Consider the following 24,291-nt stretch of genomic DNA (forward strand, 5'->3'; position numbering starts at 1 on the left):
CACAGATAAACGGTTTTTTACATTTACTGTGCTTATCGAAATGAATGCATTGAAGAGTTGAAAATTAAATATTTTTAAAGGCGGAAATGTGAAATGAAAGGAATGCACTAAAATGAATTCCAATTTTCTGAGAAAATTCGGATTCATTACAAATATATTGCTATAAGACCACCTACATAACACAGGAGAGTTTTCGTACACTACAGAAATGGAAAATGTATGACTTCAGCCATTGCCAAAAACACATTTGGACAACTTCCCCGCAAAATATAAAGGGTGAGTCTTTGACTCGTACAAATATTTTAACAGTAGATTCTTGGAGTCAAAAGAAACTCTTTTTTCATATCCCTTTTTTCCGATTCGGCCCTGATAAAAAGATGTAGCCATTTTAAGTTTTCATAATGAGCTCTGCCACCCCTGGAAAAACAAAATTACCTTCAGAATAACTAGCTAAATCTGTGACACTACACATCTGTGGATTTTTCAAACAGAGTTGCATTCAGCCAAAGTACTCAATTTCTCAAATTTCACAGATGCTTTTTGATTTTTAAACATCAAATGACTCGAAAACGGCGCATTATACGAGAAAATATGAAGAATACTTTTATTTTATAAAATGTTCAAATATTCATTAGGTAGCGTCCAACTTAGCTTCAAGAGTTGGATTCTTTGAATTTTTGGTATTTTTATGGTACGTAATGGAACCGAAAGACGTGCGTGACATCTTGGGTTCGAAAAAAATTCATCAAATAAATGAAAAAATATACTGCGAAATTCATTTCATTCGATAAAACCATTTGTGAGATAGAAGTAACTAAAAATAACAGTTTTTATAGTTTTTCAACAGCCAGTATCTTTCAAACCGAGCCGATTCGGAAATAATGGTAAGGAGAAAAAGTGTTTCTTTTTACCTCAAAAATCAACTGTTAAAATATTTGTACGAGTCAAAGACTCGCCTTGTATACTGCGCATTGTTTCCGCAGAACCTCCGCATGTTTACTTGCTGACTCTGGAGTAAGCCTGGATGAATTTAAGGGACATGGTGGTTGGAAAAAGTGGCACTATTGCGGAAAGCTGTTTCGAAAATCCACTGATCTAGAAAAAACAGTGGCAGACCGGATTTTTGCCAGCTGGAATGGTTCCCACTACTTCAACTCTAAATAATTCAGTGTCAGAAGAAACCGCACCATGCAATGGACACATATGTTGAAAATACGTCAATAACAAAAAATATAGCCTCCAACTGTCCGCCTGTTTTCAGCCTGACAAACTGCAGTGGGGTGAACATAATTGTATATACAAAATGGAATGTAAAATATTTTAGCCAAAGTGTTGAGGATATAGTTTATGTGTCCCGCCTTAAATACTGGTGTAATAACAGACCATTTGATTTTTTTAGGGAATTAGGTACAAATATGAACTACGACAGTTCTTAATTTTGATAAATCATAAAAACATATTTTTGTAAAATTTTATTAATATTATTTCAACAAATCACACATTTTATCACACTGGAGTTTTCTAAGTCATCACAAATTGTTTTCTATGCTTACTTTTTATTAGAGTCTATGAAAGCCAATAAATTATATTGTTTGTAGATATGTTTTATCAGTCACCAAATCTTACACTTATCGACTGGGTTCATTTTTGTTCCGGGGCGGCAATGAAAAGCCTCCGCAAAGTCTATGGAATTGCTCACAGCCATATTTACTCTAACAGAATTAGGACAGTGTACGTCTGTTTCAAGCTGCGTCTCTATATCAGACGCTACAGCACTCTCGCACCATATCTGGAAACAAATCAACAAAAAATTTGAATAATTTTTACATTCTCTAGCGTCTCATGGATTTGCCTCCACTCAAACAAGACAATATTTATTTATCTACCGAAAAGACATCTGCTACATTTCGACAAAATATGCGATAAGGCATGAAAAGAGATACCAGCTTCAATATGATGAAGTGACAATTTTGACATCTTCTTGACGATAGACTGACCCAGGGTTTCATAAAGCTTGATCGGGGAATCAACGCTTGATTGACGAATAGACATCAATTTGTTTTCAATCGATAATTCATTCTATTATTCTCCAATTGCTACTTCTTCAATATATTCAGAAATGAAAAGGTTTCAGTAATTTCGTTTAAGAAATTGAGTGACTGTCAAATTGTTGATCGGACAATCAAAGTTTTATGAAACCTGCTGTTGAATATAACTTTATGAAGCTATTTTTTCCGTTTTACGTAAAACTATACTTACACTCGCAAATGCTATGAAAAATAATTGGTTATGTGTATAGTTATCGAAACCTGGCAGTTTGAGTTCATAACCAGAACGTTTCCTATAATTCTTGTAAGCAATTAGGGCATTGTTCAAACCTCCATTATCAGCTATGTTTTCTCCAAGAGTTCTCTTTCCTGAAACCTAACATGAATAGGAAATGACAATCTGATAATTGATAAGATTGTACATAAAAAGGACCGACATTTTATGAAAAGGCCAATTAGTCTTGGAAAATTGATGTGAATTTTCCCAAGAATCGAACTTTTTTTTATTGTTTCATAAGAATGCAGGATTGCAATCTTCAGAAGTAGTGATTTAATACAATTTTGCCAAACCCTTTAGAATCCTGATTTTTTTTGGGTGACACAAGTTTTTATTCGGAGCTGGGCATATGGCATAATAAGTCTGGAAGGAAATCAATATTTCCAAATCAATAACTGAAAATAAAAACGAGGAAATCCATCAATTGATTTCCAATTACCCTCATTTTCTGGCGATAAAAGGTCTAGATATGCATTGCGTTTTCAGAGTTTATTATAATGAGAGTAAAATGAGAACTTTTGCATAATTAATGAGAATTTATTTCCAATTCATCAATGAAAATATTCTAATGAGAGGTATGAGGAAAAAGTTCTTTGTAGTAAGAGTAAGATAGTATGAAACTGATGAGGTCCAATGGGATCGAAACGTGTCTCTGGTATTTTTCGAAATTAAATAATTTTTTTGCTGTTGTCTAAAACTAATGTGCTGTCTGATTTATATTGTCATAAGTCTTCACATTTTTGGCAAATCGGAAAATTACTTGCTAAAAATAGGATTTTCGAGTGTTTATCATAGTAACCGAATCTTACCACTCCATCCACTCCAGGAATGGTTAAGTTGTCATATTGCTCAATGAAGCATTCCGTTTTCATTTCAAATGTTTCAATAGTTTCATTCGACCACCACTGTTTGAAATTGCCATATTTATCGTGCTTTCTCCCTGTAAAAAAAAAACTTATAGATTCAGTTTGAAATAGAAAAATCATTCAAGATGGTAGTTTGAACGTATTACCATTATTATCGAAACCGTGAGTCAGTTCATGCCCAAGTACACTCCCAATGGAACCATAATTGAGTACTCTGGAAGGAAAATGAGAAATGAAATCGATTGGAAATAAGAAAAAAATCTCCTTAGACTCACTCTAATCCCAAATGGTACATTGGATACGTCAAGAATGCGAGTGGAACAACTGAAAAGTTGATAATTTGATATCTTCCACAACAATATAGGAAGAATACCTACTTATCGAATTATCTGCGAAGGAATTATAAGCATTGACCTCTGTAGGATTAACAGAAAACTCTTTTTCATTTATAACTCTCAACTTCGCTAGATTTTTCGGCATTTCTCTTTGGATAAGTCTCATCATATTTTGAAGAAATGTGTCTTCCTCCATTTCCAACTAAAATGCATTCCAAAGATTGAAACTACTACTTTTGATGTGACTCATATTTGATGACAACTCATAATTAAACCAGAAACTGAATTACAAGCTTACCACCAGCCTTCACCCACCTGAAGGTACTATTGTGATAGCTAAACACGTGTAGTGTTTGTGAATGACTCATCCTAGTAGGAATCATGTGATTCAATTTCTAGATTAAAATTACTCCTATCGAAAGTGACTGATCAACTACAATAACATAACAATAACAATAACAATAAATTTATTCTCAGAATCCAGAATACAAAGAAATGAGAAACCATCAAACAAAGAGAAAACTAGAATTACATTTCAAAATTCCTATAATCATATTTCAAAAACTCTAATACTGAATAAGGTTCAATATCGACGATCAAGTTGGTGAGTTTTTTCTTGAATCTTCTGAAATCCATTATATCTAATATGGCTTTGGGGACACTATTATACAATCTGATACATACATATTTGGTGTTTCTTTCTGTTAGAGTCAGATTATGTTGTGGAAAGTGATAAGGAACTGTTCGCCTGGTATTATTATTATTTTTGGAATCTTCAAAGTAATGGGGATTTTTTCTGGTATAAAGAATACTCTCCATAATGAAGAGTCCGTAGAAAGTAAGAATTCCATTCCTTCTGAAATGGCCCCTACACGTTTCTCTATATTTTAATCCTATCATGGCTCTTAAAGCCGATTTCTGAAGTACAAATAATTTACTGGCATCAGAACTGCCACCCCAAATCACGATTCCATACCGAAGCAAAGAATCGAAACTTGCAAAGTATATGGACCTCAAAAGATTCACATCCACCCGTCGAGACAATACTCTTATCATGTAAAGAGCACTATTTAGTTTTTTACCAAGTTGTAGAACATGTTCACACCAATTCAATTGGTCGTCCACATGAACTCCCAAGAACTTTGTGGACTGTGCTATCTTAACTGATGTATTGTTGAAGTCTATTTTTTCCGGAAAATTCAATTTGGATCTATTAGTTTTAAATATGACGCACTCTGTTTTTTCAATATTTAAATTTAGGTCATTTCCAATACACCAATTTTTAATCAATTCGAAGACAACCTGCGTTCGCTCGATACCTGACTGGAGATCCCTATCTTTCACAAGAGCATTTGCGTCGTCCACGAACAGCAAAATAGTGACAACATTCAGGACAAAAGATGATATAGCCGAAGGTAAATCATTTATAAATACTATAAAGAGAAGGGGCCCAAGAATACTACCCTGAGGTACACCCACATTCAGAATTTTGTCATTAGACGTGTGAACTCCAGCGCCAATGGTAACGGACACCCTTTGAGTTCTATTGCTCAAGTAACTACGTATCAACTTAAGCTGGCTGTCTCGAATACCATAGAGTATTCTTTTTATAATATTTCATATCTAACTGCTGAGATTGGCATTTCTGGAGATTCGAAATCATTTCAATAGGAATGAAAATGATTCAACAAGGCTGAATTGAAGTGCTAACAAAAAATGCAGAGACTTAACATAAGTATTCAGTCATTTCCAATTGTGATATTAGATTCTTATACTCACATCCTTGTAATACTCTTCTAATTTTCCCTCTTCAAAAAGCCAGCTTGGAAAACCAATAAAGCTGTACATATTATTCGATTTTTCAAGGGTGGCCATTTTTGTCTCTTCATCCATCCAAGTTAGATGTTCTACGCTCTCTTGGAATGCTTCTCTTATATCATCCAACATATTCTTGACCTTGAACATGGTGGTGAATGTATAATTTATCCCATTTAACGATTCTTTAAGACCGAACGGTTGTGCCGAAATGGATGAAATTTTCAGATTTATCAGTAAAAGGGCTGATCTTTCAGAATATGTATCACATTTAGATCTACGATAATTTTCCTGGAAGATACGCGTGTCGAAACTTCCTTCGAAAAATTTCCAAGAAGATGGGGTCACTTGAAACTTCCTCAAGACCGAATGGTTGTGCCGAAATGAAGGAAATTTTCAGATTTATTACTAAAAGGACTGCTCTTTCAGAGTATGTATCACATTTAGATCTACGATAATTTTCCTGCAAGATACGCGACTCGAAAATTGACCTTCGAAAAATTCCCAAAAATTTGGGTTGAGTTGAAACTTCCTCAAGACCAAACGGTTACTCCAATGGATGAAATGTTCAGATTTATCACTAGAAAGGATGCTCTTTCAGAGTATGTATCACATTTAGATCTACGATAATTTTCCTGGAAGATACGAGACTCGAAACTTGACCTTCAAAAATTTTCCAAAAAGATGGGGTCAGTTGAAACATCCTCAAGACCGAACGGTTCTGCCGAAATGGATGAAATTTTCAGATTTATTACTAGAAGGGCTGCTCTTTCAGAGTATGTATCACATTTAGATCTACGATGATTTTCCTGGAAGATACGCTACTCGAAAATTGACCTTCGAAATTTTTACAAAAAGATGGGGTCAGTTGAAACACCCTCAAGACCGAACGGCTGTACCGAAATGGATAAAATTTTCAGATTTATTACTAGAAGGGCTGCTCTTTCAGAGTATATATCACATTTAGATCTACGATGATTTTCACTCGAAAATTGACCTTCGAAAAATTCCCAAAAATTTGGGTTGAGTTGGAACTTCCTCAAGACCAAACGGTTACGCCAATGGATGAAATGTTCAGATTTATCACTAGAAAGGATGCTCTTTCAGAGTATGTATCACGATCTCAGCATGTGTCAATAATCTCACAAGTTTCAATGAATTCAGTCGATAAGTTTGGCTTTGCCTTTGAATATGTTCTCACTATTTACATGAATCTCTAAAACACCCTGTAGCTTTCTGAGGGATTAATTCTTCATAGTCAATCCGTACTCAGCTAGTCCTACTCTATCTTTGATAAGAGTATGTACAGTTACTCCCGGGATACCCTATATAATCAGTTACTATTTCAACCTACCTTTAATCCACTGCTGTTCGCGAAAGTTCTATCAGCAATTCCATATGTAACTGCCAATCCCATAAAAGAATTTACTAGTTCCACACACTCTATCGACCTGAAATTAATTTTCACCATGAAGATTCATTAACGCAAATAATACTGGTACCTACACTTATGAGAAAGTATGCTTGAATTGCAAGTTTAAAACCAAAATAAAGTTTTTAAAGGGATGATATAAGTATTTATATTATAGTGAGAATCTGGCTGACTAAACGTTTGGAGAGATTTACGATTAGGTGAAAAAAAAACCTTCTGAGCAATCTGAAGAGCAACTGATTTTTTGCAAATATGCCCATAACTTCAAACTGGTTACTTTCCTTATACAGAGTGTCCCAGATAAGATGGGAAACGTTTTGATGAGACCAGAAAACACTTGGAGGATCAAGAAAAACCCTGTATGTAGTAGGCATCTAGGATTTCTAGATTTGCATTTGGTGTTTTTCAAATTTGAAAGGAAATTAAAACCACTGTACCTCCTGGAAATCACCGATTTATCCGAAATTCGGAATGAAGATAGCTTCCATAAGGTTCCAGAAAACTGCAAGCAAATATCATTGGATTTGCTGGGCCGTATCACATATATTTGGACAGTTGAAAGTTTACGAATCAACCCCAATGAATTTAATGATTTCTTCGATATCTGCGTAAACTGTAAGATTCGTTTATTCAATTTGCCAAATAATATTGCATGAAACCATCCAGTTTGCCGAGGACTGATTTTTTTTTTGATAGTGATAATAATTTTTCTCGTGTCGATTTTTAACATCCTATTCATCTCATAATGAAGTGAATTGTGAGTCTCAATGAATTTCATCAATAAAATAACCGTTCAACTTTGATTGCAGGGATAATTTTAATTGATGTTAATTTTATAGTAGTCATCTTTAATTCATTCCACTTTGGCGCTGACTTATTATGATAGATTGAATGAATAAGTAATCAGAATGATCTAGATAGCCTTCATTTCGAACAGACAAAGGGAGCCGCTTAGTTTTTGTTTTATTTTACCTATTTCTTATCCATCACTTTAAAGTTCATTCTTGCTAATTAAATGACTTAAAAATAAACATTTGTTGAAGACCCATCCTCAAGTTACGCTTCAACAAACTTTCGTTTTCGATCAAATGAAAACTGAAATTAACATGCAACAATGTACACTCAATCGATTAATTAAATTCATAAAGATTCAAAATTTACTTCGTTATGAGATGAATAGGATGTTAAATATCACGACCGAAAAAATTATTGTCACTATCAAGAAAACAAAGTCTTCAGCAACCTCTATGGTACCATGCAATATTATTTGGTGAATTGAATAAATGAATCTTTACAGTTACGCAGATATCGAAGAAATCATGAAATTCATTGTACAAGGTGGTTTCACGAACTTTCAAGAACTGTCCGAATTTATGTGAAACGGCCCTGCAAATCAAATGATATTTGATATCATTTCATGATATCAATCTGATATTATCAAATGATATCAGATTTGATATCTGATAAATCGGTGAATGCGATCAGCAGATAGAGTGGTTTTAATTTCCATTCAAATTTGAAAAACACCCTGTAAATAAGAATCTCGAACTCCTAGACACTATATATGGGAGTTTCTCGTGATCCTCTAGGTGTTCTCTATTTCACATTAAAATGTTTCCCATTTTATCTGGAACACCCTGTATATTTCTCATTATTCGACTGTTAACGAATCCTACCACTTTGTTTTGCAGTCTTGAATTTTGAAGAATACTTTATCAATTCAATGGATAACCAATGACCATCGTCAATAATATTAAAATAACATATATTCTAGCCTCAAAACTTAAAAGCTAACTCTACAACATTGATCAAATATTACCGCCAACAGACTGAGCACTTTACAGTCATATCAAGAGCATGTATTGAGTTTTCTGAACGAAGCACAATTTTTTTTTAACTTCTTGGAATAAAAACACCATGAATTGAATGTCTTGACGTGATTTTAATAGGTTTCCAGCCATACCAATCGTTCAAATTTCCCACGACACGTGTTTCGCTATCACAATAGCATCTTCAGGTGGGTGAAGATGGAGTTGATGATGCTATTGTGATAGCAAAACACGCGTCGTGCTTGAAAAACTGTTTAAATTTGTTACTGATACATGATTACTTCATCAGGAATTCTTTCCACTCATTGTGGGCAGCTAATGTTTTTTGTGCTACTCCAGAGAATTGTTTATATTTCAAATTTACCTTGATCTGGAGTTGGTCTCCGGCGAAGAATAAAGTATCTCTGCTTCCTTAGAAATATATTCTATCACATCAGTTGTTGTGTTATATATCATGTCAAAAACGACGGTCCACCAAAGATACAGTTCAAGGTATATGTCAGAAGTATCTAATAAGTAAGACATAGCATGAAAAAGATACCACTTTTCTTCCTCCACAAGATTTATTGGATCTTTGTCAAAATCTATCGTCACATTTTCAACATTTTGGAATAGTTGTTCGACATATCTCCGAAGAAAATCCGACATATTCTTGTTGACGTTATCGTTGGTGAATTTGTCGATTTCCTGCTGAAGATTTGTGAAAGTATAGTTGACAGGCTCGGATGTAGATGATGTGTAGTTATCGGTAAGCTGAAGCAAGAATACAACGGCATTCAATTAAATCTTATTTATGAATGGTTTTAATTACGTTTCGAACATATCAGGGAAATTTTGTTATTTATCCGAGAAACAAGTAATGCCCTGCATCTTGGAATCCAAGCATTTCCGGACTAAGGCCTACTACGAACATCTCAGAGATCAATATCCTCAATTTGTTCGCAATAATCGATTTCAAGAGAATAACCAGTAATAACCGCGGTTATTGCTGGTTTTGCCCTTGGTTATGTCCCTTCACAAGTTCTAACCTCACTTCAATAACCAGAAGTTTAACTCAGCTCTCGAGTATGGTTATCTCCGGTTATCTGCGGTCCAAAATGATGACGTTGAAGGCCTAGTTCAAGACGTCACGATAATATAATCAATAATGACCAAAAGCGCTTGAATGCATTCGGTTATTGTTGGTTATCGTTGGTAATTACCAATGATGACCAGGTTATTCGCTTGAAATCGATTAATGTTCATGAAGCGTCATGTATAGTGTATCTGTGTTGCACTGTAAGTGTGGATTGTTTGTCTAAAGCCGAGACAGGTCGATTTTTGTTAGGAGGGGACACTATTTGACGCATAATTCATTAGTGAAATAGCCACCCCCTGAACGGGGTGGATCACACCCTTAAATATTGAATAGGGAATACTCCTTCTGACGAAAATGATGTATTTTTTATTGAATATTTTTGGAACATCACATTTTGATATAACCATTTCAACCGCTTCCCAAAAAAATTATTACTTAAAAATGAAAAATAAAAATGGGTATTAAAATTTAAAGCGTTTCGTTTCTATTGCACAAGTTGGCAACATCGACTGAAATAGCATTGATTAAAAAGGACAACAAATACACTATCTTGATGAGATAGACTGGCTTTAAAGTCTACGACGAATGAGGAAGGTCGTAAAATTTTATGGGATTTTTATGGCTGGTTGCTGTTGAGGCTCGCCAGTGATGCCTGTGAATCAACAGCTGTTATTTTATAAGCAAGCCATTGTTCTTTTAATTTCTAGTAGGCGGCGTTGCCAAATTGTAAACTAGGAACGAAGCGATTTAAATTTTAAAACCTTATATTTGAAGAATGATTTTGACTAGTTTCCGCGGTGCATTTGAAAAATTCATGAATGAAACTCATAATTATTCAGTTTAAACTTGCATATGCTGTGAAAACCCAAATTGAAGAGAATTCCCCAATTCCCCATGAAGATAGGTAGTCTGATACCTCATATGAAAGTTTATGAAGTCAGTTTTCCTGTATATTCAATTTTGCCAATTAATTACAGAAAACCTGAATGGATTGAAATCGGATTAAAATATTTTGCCACTATGAAAGTTTGCAAAATATCAATAGGTTATATGAATTGTTACTATTGTTAGTGTAAGTATAGGTACTTTTTGATTTATCTGTAGATTCAGAGTTATTCTCAGAAACATTTCATTCGACATACAACCTTTGTAGCATATCGATGGTAATTTTTCTTTTGCTTCCACAAAATAATTTTTGCAATTATAGATACATAGGTACTCTTCGAAGTTTATTATTTTGGTAATGTAAACTGTGTAACGAGAGGGTAGTTTTCAAACCTACCCCCTCATTTTAGAATAATTATTTTAGTTTTCATTTTTAAATAATTTTATTTCGAATTAATTCTCCGAGAAATCTTTTCGAATTTCCAATTCAGGATTCCGACATCGTTCGGAATTGTAAACATACCGTACCGTTTTTATTCCGTTTTTATTTCCTAAAAACGATGTCGCACCGTATAAAACATCCTGAATTGGAAGATAACCAGGTTTTTTGTTTGCTAGCACAGATAAGTCGAAATTAAGACGTTTTCATCGACGCAAATTTACCGAATTTCGACTGTCGGGCACATCTGATTTCCGCACCCCCCCTGTGGGTATAAAATCAGATGTTCCCCCGCAGGGCACTTACTTACGATTTTCACTTACGTTGTTCCCGTGTTCTCAGCCTGCTGTCAGATAGTTGTTTGCTTACCGCCAATAGTTAGAAGAGTTCTTTTAGTTTCAATTTTTTTTTGCCTTACGAATAGAATTTCAGTTTTCTTTTTTTCTCTTTCCGATTCGTTCAAATTTACGAGTGCAAGTGGTCAAGCCATAGGTAAGACGACACGCCGTTATTTTCTTTTATACAATATTGGAACTTCAGCCTCCCTTCATCCCTTCCTACCCCGGTTTCAGTTCCACCCCTACTGCTAAAGCACCCCGCTGGCGTGGATACTCAGGGGGTGCGGAGGCACTTTGGAGTGGCAGAAAACCTTCCTTTATCCCTTCCTACCCCGGGTTAAGTTCCACCCCTACTGCTAAAGCATCCCGCTGGCGTGGATACTCAGGGGGTGCGGAGGCACTTTGGAGTGGCTAACCCTCTTTCCTTCCCCGTTGTTTCGACGCTCACTTCAGTTGCTATCGAAGAACCCCGCTGGCGTGGATACTCAGGGGGCGAAGAGCGCAACTAGGGATGAGCTGTTGTGAATCTGTGCCGTCTTTCATCCCCTAACCTGGCTGAGGTCCGATATCTGTCCGTCAAGTGTACGTCTCAGGTTCTGGCTGGCGAACAAGTCCGTTAACCCCCGTATAACGTTTGAGATCGGATCCCGTGCTATTCCGTCCGTCTTGTCCCTGTAAATCACACCGATTTCGAATCACTGTAAAATTTAGTAGTAGTGCTATTTGTGTTCCCCTTTCCGACGAATAAAAGTTGTATACGTTGATTCTGCCTATCATTGTGCGTCGCTAACACCCTAGACACCAGGGAACCCTGTCTCCGGCTAGTAGCTGCCAGGGTAGGTTTGCTATTCTCCCTTAAAGGATAGCTGGCGCTCGAGTCCGCCGAGGAAAACCCCGTTACAACTGTCATAAAATTTGAAATAATCTTTTGGATATTACCTCGTTAATTGTATTTGTGATATTATTTATGACGAAAGCAGCCTGGTCCAAAAGCTCTTCGGATGGTTTCTCAGCGGTCGAATTGTTCATCAACTGGGTGATCACATATTTTATAATTTTTCCCCTTATTTTATTCTTGAGTTCTTTTCTATTCGTGTCCGATGCCTTAGTTTTCTTCAGAAACTTGAATTCTTCTTCTACTTTAGTACTTCGGAAAGGACTGAAAATAAACTTGCTGATAAATAGTTCCTTTATTTACAGCTATAGTATAGGTTATTGTAACCATCGTAAATTCGAAAAACAAAACAGATTTCTTCTTATATAGTGAAGTTCTTATATGGTGAAGTTATTGAATGCCGACAAAAAAACACATTTACTTATCACAGAAAATCGAATTCAGAGACTGAATAAAAACTCATATTCATATATTCTAATAATTTTTATTCCATCTTCATTTTGTTATTCTAGTTATGTTTGTTTTTCATATACAGGGTGTTTTCAAAGGGGATGCTTTTTTTTTGACAGAAGGTAGAACTCATCAAAATAAGTCAAAAAATTGTCTATATAAAATATCCAAGATGGCTGAGATGCAACCCCTAGAAGTTAGACAAAATTTCATTGAATTTCAAGTACGGGACTGTGGAAACTGACTCCGACATCGCAAAAACGAAACAAAACATAAACATATGGCTTGACAATGAATGGTTCAGTACCAAGTTCATCGGATTTGATGCATCAGGTCACTTTCGAGATAATCATAATTGTTGTATAGTGAAATTTAGGGTGAAAAAAAAAATGTAGAAAATCGAGGCAGTTTCTTGAAAGTGCTTATGTTAGTTATGTTGAAAAAGTGCTATGATGTTTCCCCATTTCATCCTATTTTTACGACGATTGTTGGAATGTTCGAACAAGAAGATTGTGATGCCCATTGTGAAAAAATTCGTGAATAATTTAGACGAATTTTATTGGTGAGAAGTATTATTCTATTTTTTACACTTTCGGCCCAAGTCTCTTCTGTCAGTTGGTATCGAAATGAGCCATTTCATACAATCGTGTAAGTTACTAAAAATAATGAGAACAATTCGGCAATCCTAAGTTTCCATTTTCATTTTTTCCCACTGCTTTGCGATAATTCAGCTAACAAACGGTCTAGGGTCGTATTAGGATCTATTTCAATCATTTTCAATTTTTTTTCAAATTTCTCATTTTGAAAGTTTTGTATAGGTGATTTTTGTTGAGCTCACCTTCAAACACAACCTGTATATATTTATAGTTTATTATCTTATGAGAGCATTACAAAGTTTTTCTCATGCTTAATGCATTACTAGGTCGACACCTATATCTCATAGATTGAATAAAGCAATCCAAGTACATAGTAAAAAATATATGAAGAATAATGTTGTGTTTCCAAAGAACTTGTTGTATAAAAGTGCTCATTTTTTATATAAATTAATAACCAGATTTTCAAATCCGGTAGAGATGTACTTAGGTACTTATAGTACAACAGATTTGCTGAAAATAATCGAAAATTCACTTTCAGCTACGATTCATTCTGTCCTCGAATATTGAACGGTATTTCATTAGCATAGTCTAAACATGATCGATTTGAATTGATCACTCGTAATTGAAGCTTTTTATATTCTTGTCCCATTCTCTGAACAACCATTGAACCATTAAATAATACCAAATGTGGTGCAATTGAAACCAACCGATTTATATATGAATGGACCATTGATCGGACCAAGGTCCTAAATGACTAATCTGTCTATGAAAATCGACCATCATCGGTCAGTTAACTCACCTTGGTAAAGGACACTGATTTCCCGGACTACCGATATACATGACGTTTGCTGACACGTTGTAGGTATTCACGTCAACAATGAATCCAAAGTAGACATCTTTCCGAAATATCTTCTTCACGGCAACTTCCAACTTCAACCAATCCGTCTTATAATTAGATTTTTCATCGTCTGGCAAAGATGAGAGAAGTGTTGGAATTTTGGGTAATCCCACCTTCTCCAAGTAATCGAAGATAACGGTAAAGCCCAATTGGTCCGTGCTCTCTGGAAAAAAAAAGACTTGTGAAATAACAATCCCCATATTTTGGACCTCAATTTGGTATCATTTTTAATTCTATAATCGTCTCCTCTTAGTATTACGAGGATGACAGATATCTAGTTAGCCTAGAAATGTTCCATGCATAAATATTGCGTTACCATAGCAACGAACAATAACTCATTAGAAGTGTCTGTGTGTAGTTTGAGGTCAAAAAAGTAAACCAGAGTTACGCAATAAATTGAAAGAACGAAGATGTCCAGCTAAATTGTGAAAATCGAAAAATTGGAGTATCGAGCCATCATCCAGTAATTTTATTTAAAAGGGTTAAGAGGTAGGCAGATTTACGAAGACATGCTTAATACCCTCGGTGATCAATGTGCTTCGTATGCGACCGTGAAAAATTGGAGTGCAAGCTTCAAAAGAGGTAAATTTTCCATTGAAGATGATGACCGATTGGGAAGGCCAGTTTCTGCGTCAGTCCCCGAAAATATCGATGCAGTTCATGACATGATTTCATCAGACCGTCGAATTGGGCTAAAACGGATATCTGAAGCACTGAATATTTCATACGAACGCGTTCATCATAATTGTTCACGTCAATTTGGACATGAGAAAAATTGCTGCAAAATGGATCCCCATATGTTTGAATGTTGACCAAAAGCGTGCAAGGGTAGAAGCATCACGTTCGATCTGTGCTCGATTTGAAAACGATGTAGATTTCTTAAACCGAATTGTTACTATAGATGAGACTTGGGTATATTTCTACGATCCAGAAACAAAGCAACAATCAATGGAATGGGACACTCTGGTCCTCCAAGACCTAAGAAATTTCCAAAAATCTGCTGAAAAAGTTCTTGCTTCATTTTTTTGGGTTTGCCATGGAGTAATCATGACTGATTTTTTGGATAAGGGTAGAATAATAACTGGAGATTACTATTCGACTTTACTGACCACTCTACGGGAAAACATTAAAGAAAAAAGACGCGGAAAGCTATCCAAAGTTGTTTTGTTTTTGCAGGACAACGCCCCTGCATACAAATCTCATGTTGCCATTCAAAAAATTCGTGATTTAGGGTTTGAATTACTAGAACACCCCCCTTTTTCCATAGATTTGACTGCATCCAAGTATTATCTCTTTCCTCAACTGAAAAAAAATTTAAAAGGTCGTAAATTTTCTTCCAACGAGGAGGTAATAAAAGCTGTGGAGGTCTGATTTGCAGAGCAAGAAGAAACATTTTTTTTGAAAGGTCTAGAGACGTTGCAGGTTTGCTGTAATAAATGTATCCAATTAAGTGGAGAATATGTTGTGTAATAAAATATTTTGACCATGAAATTTTGTTTGGTTCTATAGTAGGTTAAGAATTTTTCAATAAATCCACAATACTGAAATCAATCGTTTTTGCACAAGTGTTTTTTCATAAAGAATTCAAAAGAAATCCTATTGCTTATCTGCTTTCCTCTGATTTATGCCCTATAAAAAAGGCAATATTGGTAGGACATTTTTCATGAACAGAAAAAATACTGCTTTCAATAATTGCCGATTCTTGTCCACCAAATGTTCATTTATGAGAAATTGATTGATTTTTTCAGCTCCTTGTTTGATAACTTTTCAATTTCCGGGTAAACTTTCCTCCGAATATTATGTATTGCTAAAGGCAGTTGATGTTATAATGTGCCAAACTTTGCATTTACCTTGATCCATACACGAACGGTACAACATCCTACTCTGTACTACCGGTTCTGTTGAATTATCATCAGATATCAGAAAATGGTAGGATTCCAAAAGTATCCTCTCACTGACAGCTGAAAATGACGAAAAAGAAGTGAACCAGCCATGATTTGGATGCTCCTGAGACCAGTGTCCGCAACTGTATCTGTAGAAGTCTTCGCAAGGATCAACAGATAAATCCAAGGAGTACTTGAAATTTGTTGCCGATCTGAGGCATTCGTCAGTGGTGCAATAATGATGCATAAGCTTGTCAGCGCAATCTAGGGAAAAATATATTTCATATTCATACAATGCTAATTTAGTTTATTACACTAAGTTAAAAGTATAAAATTAGATTAGTAATCATCATTTCCAATATATGATAATGAGGGTTTCAGAAAGTTATAGCTGAATAAGAGATGAAAAAGTATTACATATTAAAAAAACTATTCTCCCAAAAGATACCCTTTTTGCCGAATTATGTTCTGATTTTCTGAATGGTCATGACCTGATCTATCGCACGTTCCAAGATTTCAGAACATTCACTGGACATTTTGTATAAATATAAAAATTAATTCAAATGCTTACCACCCGCTGATAAGAATATCAACAAGTGTTACGATCTGAATTCAACTACCCAATTTGCCTTCGTCAGGGCCACTAAATGGAGAACGTTCCAAACGAAGAAAAGCAGATACTGACCAAAGTTTCGGTCTCATTTGACCTCACCAGAGCAACACAGCTCCTTCTCCGATGGAAAACGCTTGGAATTGATGGATCCTATTTAAACACTGGTAGTAGCTAGTAGCTTCTGAGTATTATCGAGTAGTACTCGATAAGGGTCCATCCTTAGACAAAAGAAAGAGTCTTTTGTCTAAGGGTCCATCAATTCCCAGCTTTTTTTTCATCGGAGAAGTAGCTGTGTTGCTCTAACGAGGTCAAATGATACCGAAACCATGGTCAGCATTTGTTCTTCCGATTCTGCAATATTTTATTCATACGATCCACGAATTTTTAAGGAAAAAATTAAATTCAGTTTTCTAAATAGGAACATCTGATCCACATCTGATCGACACTTTGCTTGAAACAGTCTGTATGTCATCGGAATATCGGTTAGTTGGGTGTTAAGCGAATTAATAAGATTCATAGAATATCATTCGCACTTGGTTTGTTATGCCGTTGAGATGTAAAAGTTTCGTTGATTCAGCCTGTATAATATTTCTCAGTTTCATTTGATATCTAAGCAATGCAGTTTACTTTTGCATTCGTATGATCAATCATAAATCTAATACTTACAAATGACTATTAACACAATTAAAGCGACCAGGAGAAAAACACAGATCACAGCTAATATTATGGTAGCAGTTCTATATAGTTTCGGTTTTCGTAATCTGCAAATGAAAAGTATTTAAATATGTTGATTAAGTTACAGGAATCGACTTACAGACTGGCTCTTGAATTCACTGGTACTAAGTAATCGCTGCTATTAGAATGTGCTTCATTTTTTTGTATAGAAAAACCTGAAAATATTGAGAAATTTTAATAGAACGCACTCGGTCTTAGTTTTTACAATGGGGGATGGAAGAAGAAATTTCTGAATTGCAGTTTTCATACATATACTCGGAGAGATTTTAGTTTAAAACATAAAATCAACTAAAGCAGTTCAAATTCAAGTGACTTTGTTTTTCGGATGAAGTTAAACTTAAGAGATAACTTTTTTGGTCATAAGCGAGGAACTCTCTATCTCTAAAGGTGCTATACGCTTGTTAAATGTTTGCTTAAGACTGTAAACAATAATAAAATGATGAAAGTGCACAATGAATACAACAATATTTTATTTCACACAAGAGCACACCATATTTCAAGATGTCATTCTGCTCAATTCTCATTTTAATTTCATTTTGTAAAGCAAAATCGTCTCAAAAATGAAAGCCCAAATTATAATGGACAAGAGGAATTTATTTTCTGAAGAGAAAAAGTCAAGGAAAGGCGATTCCAGTAGGGTTAAGTTACAAAAAAATTAAAATAACATAGGCCACAGCAGAATTGTGATGGGTTCATTAAAATCCACTAGGTATGTAACTTCTCCACGAGGCTGAATAACATCTTGCATGCTTTCTGGCATAGACTTAATTAAATTAGCGAATGCGTCCTGGAATATCTGATGCAACTAATTTGTCAGTTTATCTAAAATGCATAAAAGGTACCACATGTTCTTCTTAAAACTCGGGAACTCGCTAATGTACCTATACCTATCATCAGCTCTGTGAAGGAGGATTATAACATTATTTTGTTAAACTGTAATGAAGGGGTAGTTTTCTGGCAAAAAAATACCTTCTCATTTCAGAATAATCTTTTAGTTTCATTTTAGTAATTTTATTTTTGAATTAATTTTTATAGAAATCTTTTTGAATTTCCAATTCAGGATTCCGACATCGTTTGGAATTGTAAACATTCCGCACCGTTTTATTCCGTTTTCAGTCTGAAAAACGATGTCGCACCGTATAAAACATCCTGAATTGGAAGATAACCGTGTTTTTTGTTCGCTAGCACAGATAAGTCTAAATTAAGACGTCTTCATCGACGCAAATTTCACCGAATTTAGACAGCCGGGGCACATCTGATTTCCGCAACCCCTCTGTGGGTATAAAATCAGATGTCCCACCGCAGGTCACTTACTATTGACTTACGATTCACTTACGAGTGCGAACGTGATAATTCTGCCTTTTTCCGCCGATCAAAGAAATTCGAGTTTTCGTTCAGTTTAAAATCCAAAATATAATTTTTTTTTGCTTTTCTTTTGTTTCATTTTTATTTGGGGTGATTTTTTTTCAATTTACGAGTGCAAGTGGCCATACCGAAACCATAGGTAAGACGACAACCGTCCCTTTTTTATATATTATTGGAACTTCAGCTTCCCTTTCCACCCTTCCCATACCCCAGTTTAAGTTCCACTCCTACTGCTATTAAAGCACCCCGCTGGCGTGGATACTCAGAGGGTGCATAACGCACTTTGGAGTGACAAAAACTTCCCTCATCCCTTACTCCCCAGCTCCACTCCTACTGCTAGTAGAGCACCCTGCTGGCGTGGGTACTCAGGGGGTGCAGAACGCACTTTGGAGTGGCTAACCCTCTTTCCTCCCTTATTTGATCCGGTCAGAGGAAAAGTGGTATAAGTCACAAATTCCGATTTTTGAGTTATACCGATATTTGGGTACCAAAGATTGCATATTATTCTTCTTATGAGTGGTATGAGGCAAATCGTCGTTTTGACCAAGTTATACCCATTTAATGTTTTTTCTCTCAACAAAATTTTCCATACCTATCAATGCTGTTTTTCAATCAATTGAAACGTAAAACCTTCATTTCCAACATTCCACTTAATTGTAGTTAGATCACTTTTCCTCTCATTTATCAACGCTCACCTCTGCTGTTATTAAAGCATCCCGCTGGCGTGGATACTCAGGGGGTGTAGAACGCACCTGAGGGTGAGTGATTCCGAGATAAACCTGTTCAAGTGTTTAAAGTAGACTGTTTCCTTTCATCCCATTATATCGAGTCTTTCACTGTACGGATTTTGTAATAGTGCCATTTGTGTTTCCTTTTACGAGTCGACAAATATAATTTGTGTACGTTGATTTTGACTTTCACTGGTTGTCGCTAACACCACAGATACCGCGGGACCTTGTCTTCGGCTCGCATAGACATAGAGACATGGACTGAGCAATGTCAGCATGAAATTGGCCTTTTTTATAGAAAGAGAGAAATGATGGTCGGGCATTTACCTTCTCTTTTTTGTTCACATAGAGGTGAGTGTGAACCAATCAATATTCTAGAAAGAGACAACTGCATTCCCGACGTGCGTTTCTCTCTGTCACTTTTTTTGACCGTATTTCATACATAGATAGAAAGGGAAGGCACAGTCCATGTCTATATGTCTATGTCGGCTCGTAGCTACTAGGGTAGGTTTGCAATTTTCCCTTAAAGAATAGCTGGCGCTCGAGTAAAAGGCGTTACAAAACCTATGTTTCTCTTCAGGAAAAGATATATCAGAACATATACATAGATGAAGAAACAGATTGTTCAGAAATGATGGAGCTTGAACATTTGGTAGGTATCTACTAAGAAATATCAATCAGCTTTTAAATTTTTCTACATAATATTTCGAAGTTGAGCGTAAACAATTTTTTGTTCTACCCTATATGAGAACGTATCCATTCACCTTGTTCGTTAAATCGATATCAAGCCATAATTAAGATGAAAGCACCTGCCGCCTGTGAAAAATTATCGGAATTGGTCGAAAAATTAGTAGTTAGTCTGAATTCAGGTGAATCTTTAGTAGTCATGTATTTTCTTCTGCTATAACTTACAGTGAACTTCCAACAATGTTCACCATAAGAAGAAAGAATAACAAAAAGTAGGTACCGATTGAACTGCACCAAATTTCAAACAATAGTTAAAACTAAACTAATTTGAATATTTTTGGTCCACAAATATACATAGTATTATTTTCGTAGATTATGAAGACTCAAAATATTTGGAATGAAATGTGTTGGTATTAATAAACATACTAGTATAAAATTTTGATTCAATCATTTTAGAACAGGGGTTCCCAACTTTTTCTTGGCCAGGGACCTCTTTTATATTATTCTTGTTAGCAGGGACCACCTGTAATAAATCTGTAATAAATCTGCAAATTTTATGGAGCTCGATGCAGCCGTGTTCGGTCTTGACGATTATTTTATTGATTCCATCTTTTGGAAATTTTTCCATAGTCACCTTTCGAGTGGATTATCTCTCATTGACAATAACCATAAATGGAAATGTCATACATATTCTGAAAGAGCAGCTCTTCTAGTAATAGTAATAAATCTGAAAATTTTCTGGAGCTCGATGCAGCCGTTCGGTCTTGACGATTATTTTATTGATTCCATCTTTTTAGAAATATTTCGATAGTCACCTTTCAAGTGGATTACCTCTCAATAACAATAACCGTAGATGGAAATGTGATACATATTCTGAAAAAGCAACTCTTCTAGCAATAAATTTGAAAATTTTCTGGAACTTGATGCAGCCGATGCAACCACTGAGTTAGAAGAAAATGTATTGTGAACATTTATGTTGGTGATACCTTTTATTTTAAATCATCCGGTTACATGTTTCGGCACATTTGGCACTATTACACTGAGTACTCTGAGAAAGAAAAGGTAGTACTCGGTACCACAAATAAGAACAAAATAGCAAACCAACCGGAAGGTCCGAAAAAGAGGAATAATTTGTAATAATAACAATTTAAATTGAATAATTTCGTTTGCTCAAACTCATGGTTTCTTGGATTCCCGTACGCTCCAGTGAACAATTGACCCAATTACGAAATTTTCAATGTTGTTAGTTCCCTTTATTCCATCTTTTCCGACCCCTTATGTCGTTTTAGTGTTTTGTTTTTTAGAGTAATTTTTTTCAGAATCCTTGATTTGATAATTGCAAATGTGCCGAAGCATGTAACTCAGCGCTTCAAAATGGGTTTTCATTAACTTGATTCAATCAGACTACGACTATTTGGAATCTTCAATGTTAATTTTGTTTTGAAACAACATACAAATAATAAGATGATTATAGCTTTGAAGCAACGGTGCGTAAAAAGTAATTGAACCGCGTTATATATTTACAGCAACATTATGATAGGATGCCCGAATGGGGAGAGCTGGCTAGATTAGATATAAATAAGAATAATTTTTTTCTGAGGCAGAAAATTTTTCGAAAAATAGTGCGTTCCGCCAAAACACAACAAACTCACTTCTATGGGAAATTGAAAACACCTCATTCCGCTTGTTCTGCTCATTTGCTGGATCAGGGTGATATGCTGGATTATCCATCACAAACAAACAATAATACAATTCACCTCATACCCATCGAGTGTCCGGTCTAACGTTCTATGGTCAACTGAATAAGGATGTAACCTTACTACAAAGCCGGATTGTTATTACATCAAGTAATTTCAAATCGATTGTATCCGATCGATCTTGAACGATGCTGATGGTTCATTAATAATGTACACGCTTTTGGTTTATTTTTCTACGTCCATAACATACCTAATGAGGGTAATGGCTTTTTGTTCGGGTCGATTATTATGATGTCAAATGCGGTAAACAGTTCGAAGAAAGTGAATGTTAATCGATATGATGAGGGAAATTAATTGAGTAATATTTCACACGTTTTTTTCGTAAACTCAAATTCTACTATTCCTATGATAGGACTGACATAGAACTGATATAGACTTGAAATAATTTTCATATTTATGATTTCATTAGTGTATCGTATACGTGGTAATTACCTCATTGACGTTATAGAAATGTGGAAAGCATTGAGGTGAGTCGGAAGCTTTTGCGCTCTTGTTATATCCAGAGCATTCACCCATCCAGGGTTAGGCTGCTTGAGACCTCGAAGAAACAAAATTATTTTCCCAATATTTCTATACTCCACTAACATTCATTTTAGCAGTCGGTTGACCATGAAATCATTTTCTCAAGTTTTTGTAACTAGAATGGAGTGAGGTTGCCACTCATGAAATGTCGTTAATGTCATATCGCCGTTGCCACAACTAATATCAATTTTTATTACGAAAATGCCGAAAGTGATTGAAAAAAGAGACAGGGTTTCAGGAAGTGCTATTAAGAATTCAGGTCCGCTCATTAAAATAGTTATAGCCTGATATTCTAAAATCCACAATACGTCAGACGGTAGCGAAGAATATTCAATGTAAGAGAATTTATATAGGTAATGTTTCATCTGAATCTAAACGACTTATATTTCAGCTGAATATTTCCACAATCAGAAAGATTGTGAATGAAGAGGATGACAAAGAATTTCCTTCTATTGGCAGACCCAAAAAAGTGGTGGCATTTGAGAATTTTATGTTTGGGTGAATTAATGCGAAAAGTTTACTATAGGATTTTCGATGAATGTTATCGTAGAATAAGTTCCCGAAAATTGATTTTTCTATTTTTTATTTGACTTATCCTATACATTGTAAATGTCTTAAGGAACCAATAAATACCTAATTATTATTATTTTATCAATGTATTAAGATGAACAGCCACAAATACGCGCAAGTTGTCCTGTTAATTGTTTATTCATGTGAAATTTTTGTTCAAAGGTGAAGTTCATCTTGACTTGAAACTTCCTTTGACTTATATTGATGCAAGATGATTTTTGTTGAAGAATTTAACATTCTTGTAATTATCTGTTAACTCCTTCGGGAGATACCCATTCCCAACCACTGCATCATATGCATTTCATCTTCGGGTTAATATTTTTGAAATCTACAACTGATGTTACGTATTTAAACTTTAACTCTCCTTAAGTTAGTACATATTATTATATTATACTGATCTCTTGTATTTTTCATGCAAATAACTGGATTTGGTATGCCTTCAATCAGTTTGTATAAACTTCTATTATGTTCGTAACATATTTGCGACTTCATATTTTCCGAAGGTATTCGATATTGTAATAAAATACGTAATAACAGGAACTTCTGCGTAGAACGGGCAACATAGCGTTGATTTAAAACCCAAAAATTTTTGACAAGCTTCATAACCTCACATTTTCGTACTATACAGAGTGAAATGTGTCAAATTTCCATGGCCCACTGAGTACTAAAATAAAAGTGAATGGAGTATAGACATAGGGTTCGTGCAAAATTTGTGAATCATCTGGCGAACAGTTTCCGAGAAACAAATCTTTGAGTGATTTCAAACTTTTTACCCTACAATTATACAGGGTGACTCGTACAAATATTTTAACAGTAGATTCTTGAAGTCAAAAGAAACACTTTTTTTCCTATACCATTTTTCCCATTTCGGCCATTTTAAGTTTTCATTATGAGCTTTGCGCTCCCGGGAAAAACAAAATTACCTACCTTCAGAATACAATTAGCTGAAGCTGTGACATGGCACATCTATGGATCTTTTGAACAGAGTTGTATTCAGCCAAAGTACCCAATTTTTCAAATTTCCTATATACTTTTTAATTTTTGAACATCAAATTACTCGAAAACAGTGAATTATACGAAAAAATATGAGGAACACTTTTATTTTAAAAAACGTTCAAATATTCATTAGATAGCATCTAATTTAGTTTCAAAAGTTGGGTTCTTTGAATTTTTGGTACTTTTATGGTACGTAATGGTCATAATAAGAAAACTGGAAAACGTGGGTGATATCTTGTATTCAAAAAAGATTA

General features: G+C 35.1%; 1 protein-coding gene across 2 annotated transcripts; it reads right to left on the bottom strand.

Annotated features, from left to right (window-relative positions):
* Nucleotides 1-1,465: 1,465 nt before the first annotated feature.
* Nucleotides 1,466-22,297, bottom strand: LOC123310121 (endothelin-converting enzyme homolog). 2 transcript variants are annotated; one of them, XM_044893513.1, is made up of 15 exons: nt 21,845-22,291; nt 17,492-17,567; nt 17,344-17,438; nt 16,032-16,328; nt 14,083-14,344; nt 12,282-12,501; nt 8,967-9,355; nt 6,696-6,792; nt 5,306-5,482; nt 3,569-3,728; nt 3,467-3,515; nt 3,338-3,405; nt 3,135-3,265; nt 2,260-2,424; nt 1,466-1,789 (listed from the first exon to the last, which is right to left on the bottom strand). In XM_044893513.1, exons 1-15 carry the CDS (start codon nt 21,921-21,923, stop codon nt 1,613-1,615), a joined length of 2,442 nt encoding a protein of 813 aa, XP_044749448.1. In that variant the 5' UTR covers nt 21,924-22,291; the 3' UTR covers nt 1,466-1,612. The 2 variants fall into 2 exon arrangements, with proteins under 2 accessions (XP_044749448.1, XP_044749449.1); XM_044893514.1 differs by lacking the exon at nt 5,306-5,482 and having other exon boundaries at nt 21,845-22,297.
* Nucleotides 22,298-24,291: the final 1,994 nt, after the last annotated feature.

Source organism: Coccinella septempunctata, chromosome 3 (assembly GCF_907165205.1).
Source record: "Coccinella septempunctata chromosome 3, icCocSept1.1, whole genome shotgun sequence".
NCBI classification, from domain to species: Eukaryota; Metazoa; Arthropoda; class Insecta; order Coleoptera; family Coccinellidae; genus Coccinella; species Coccinella septempunctata.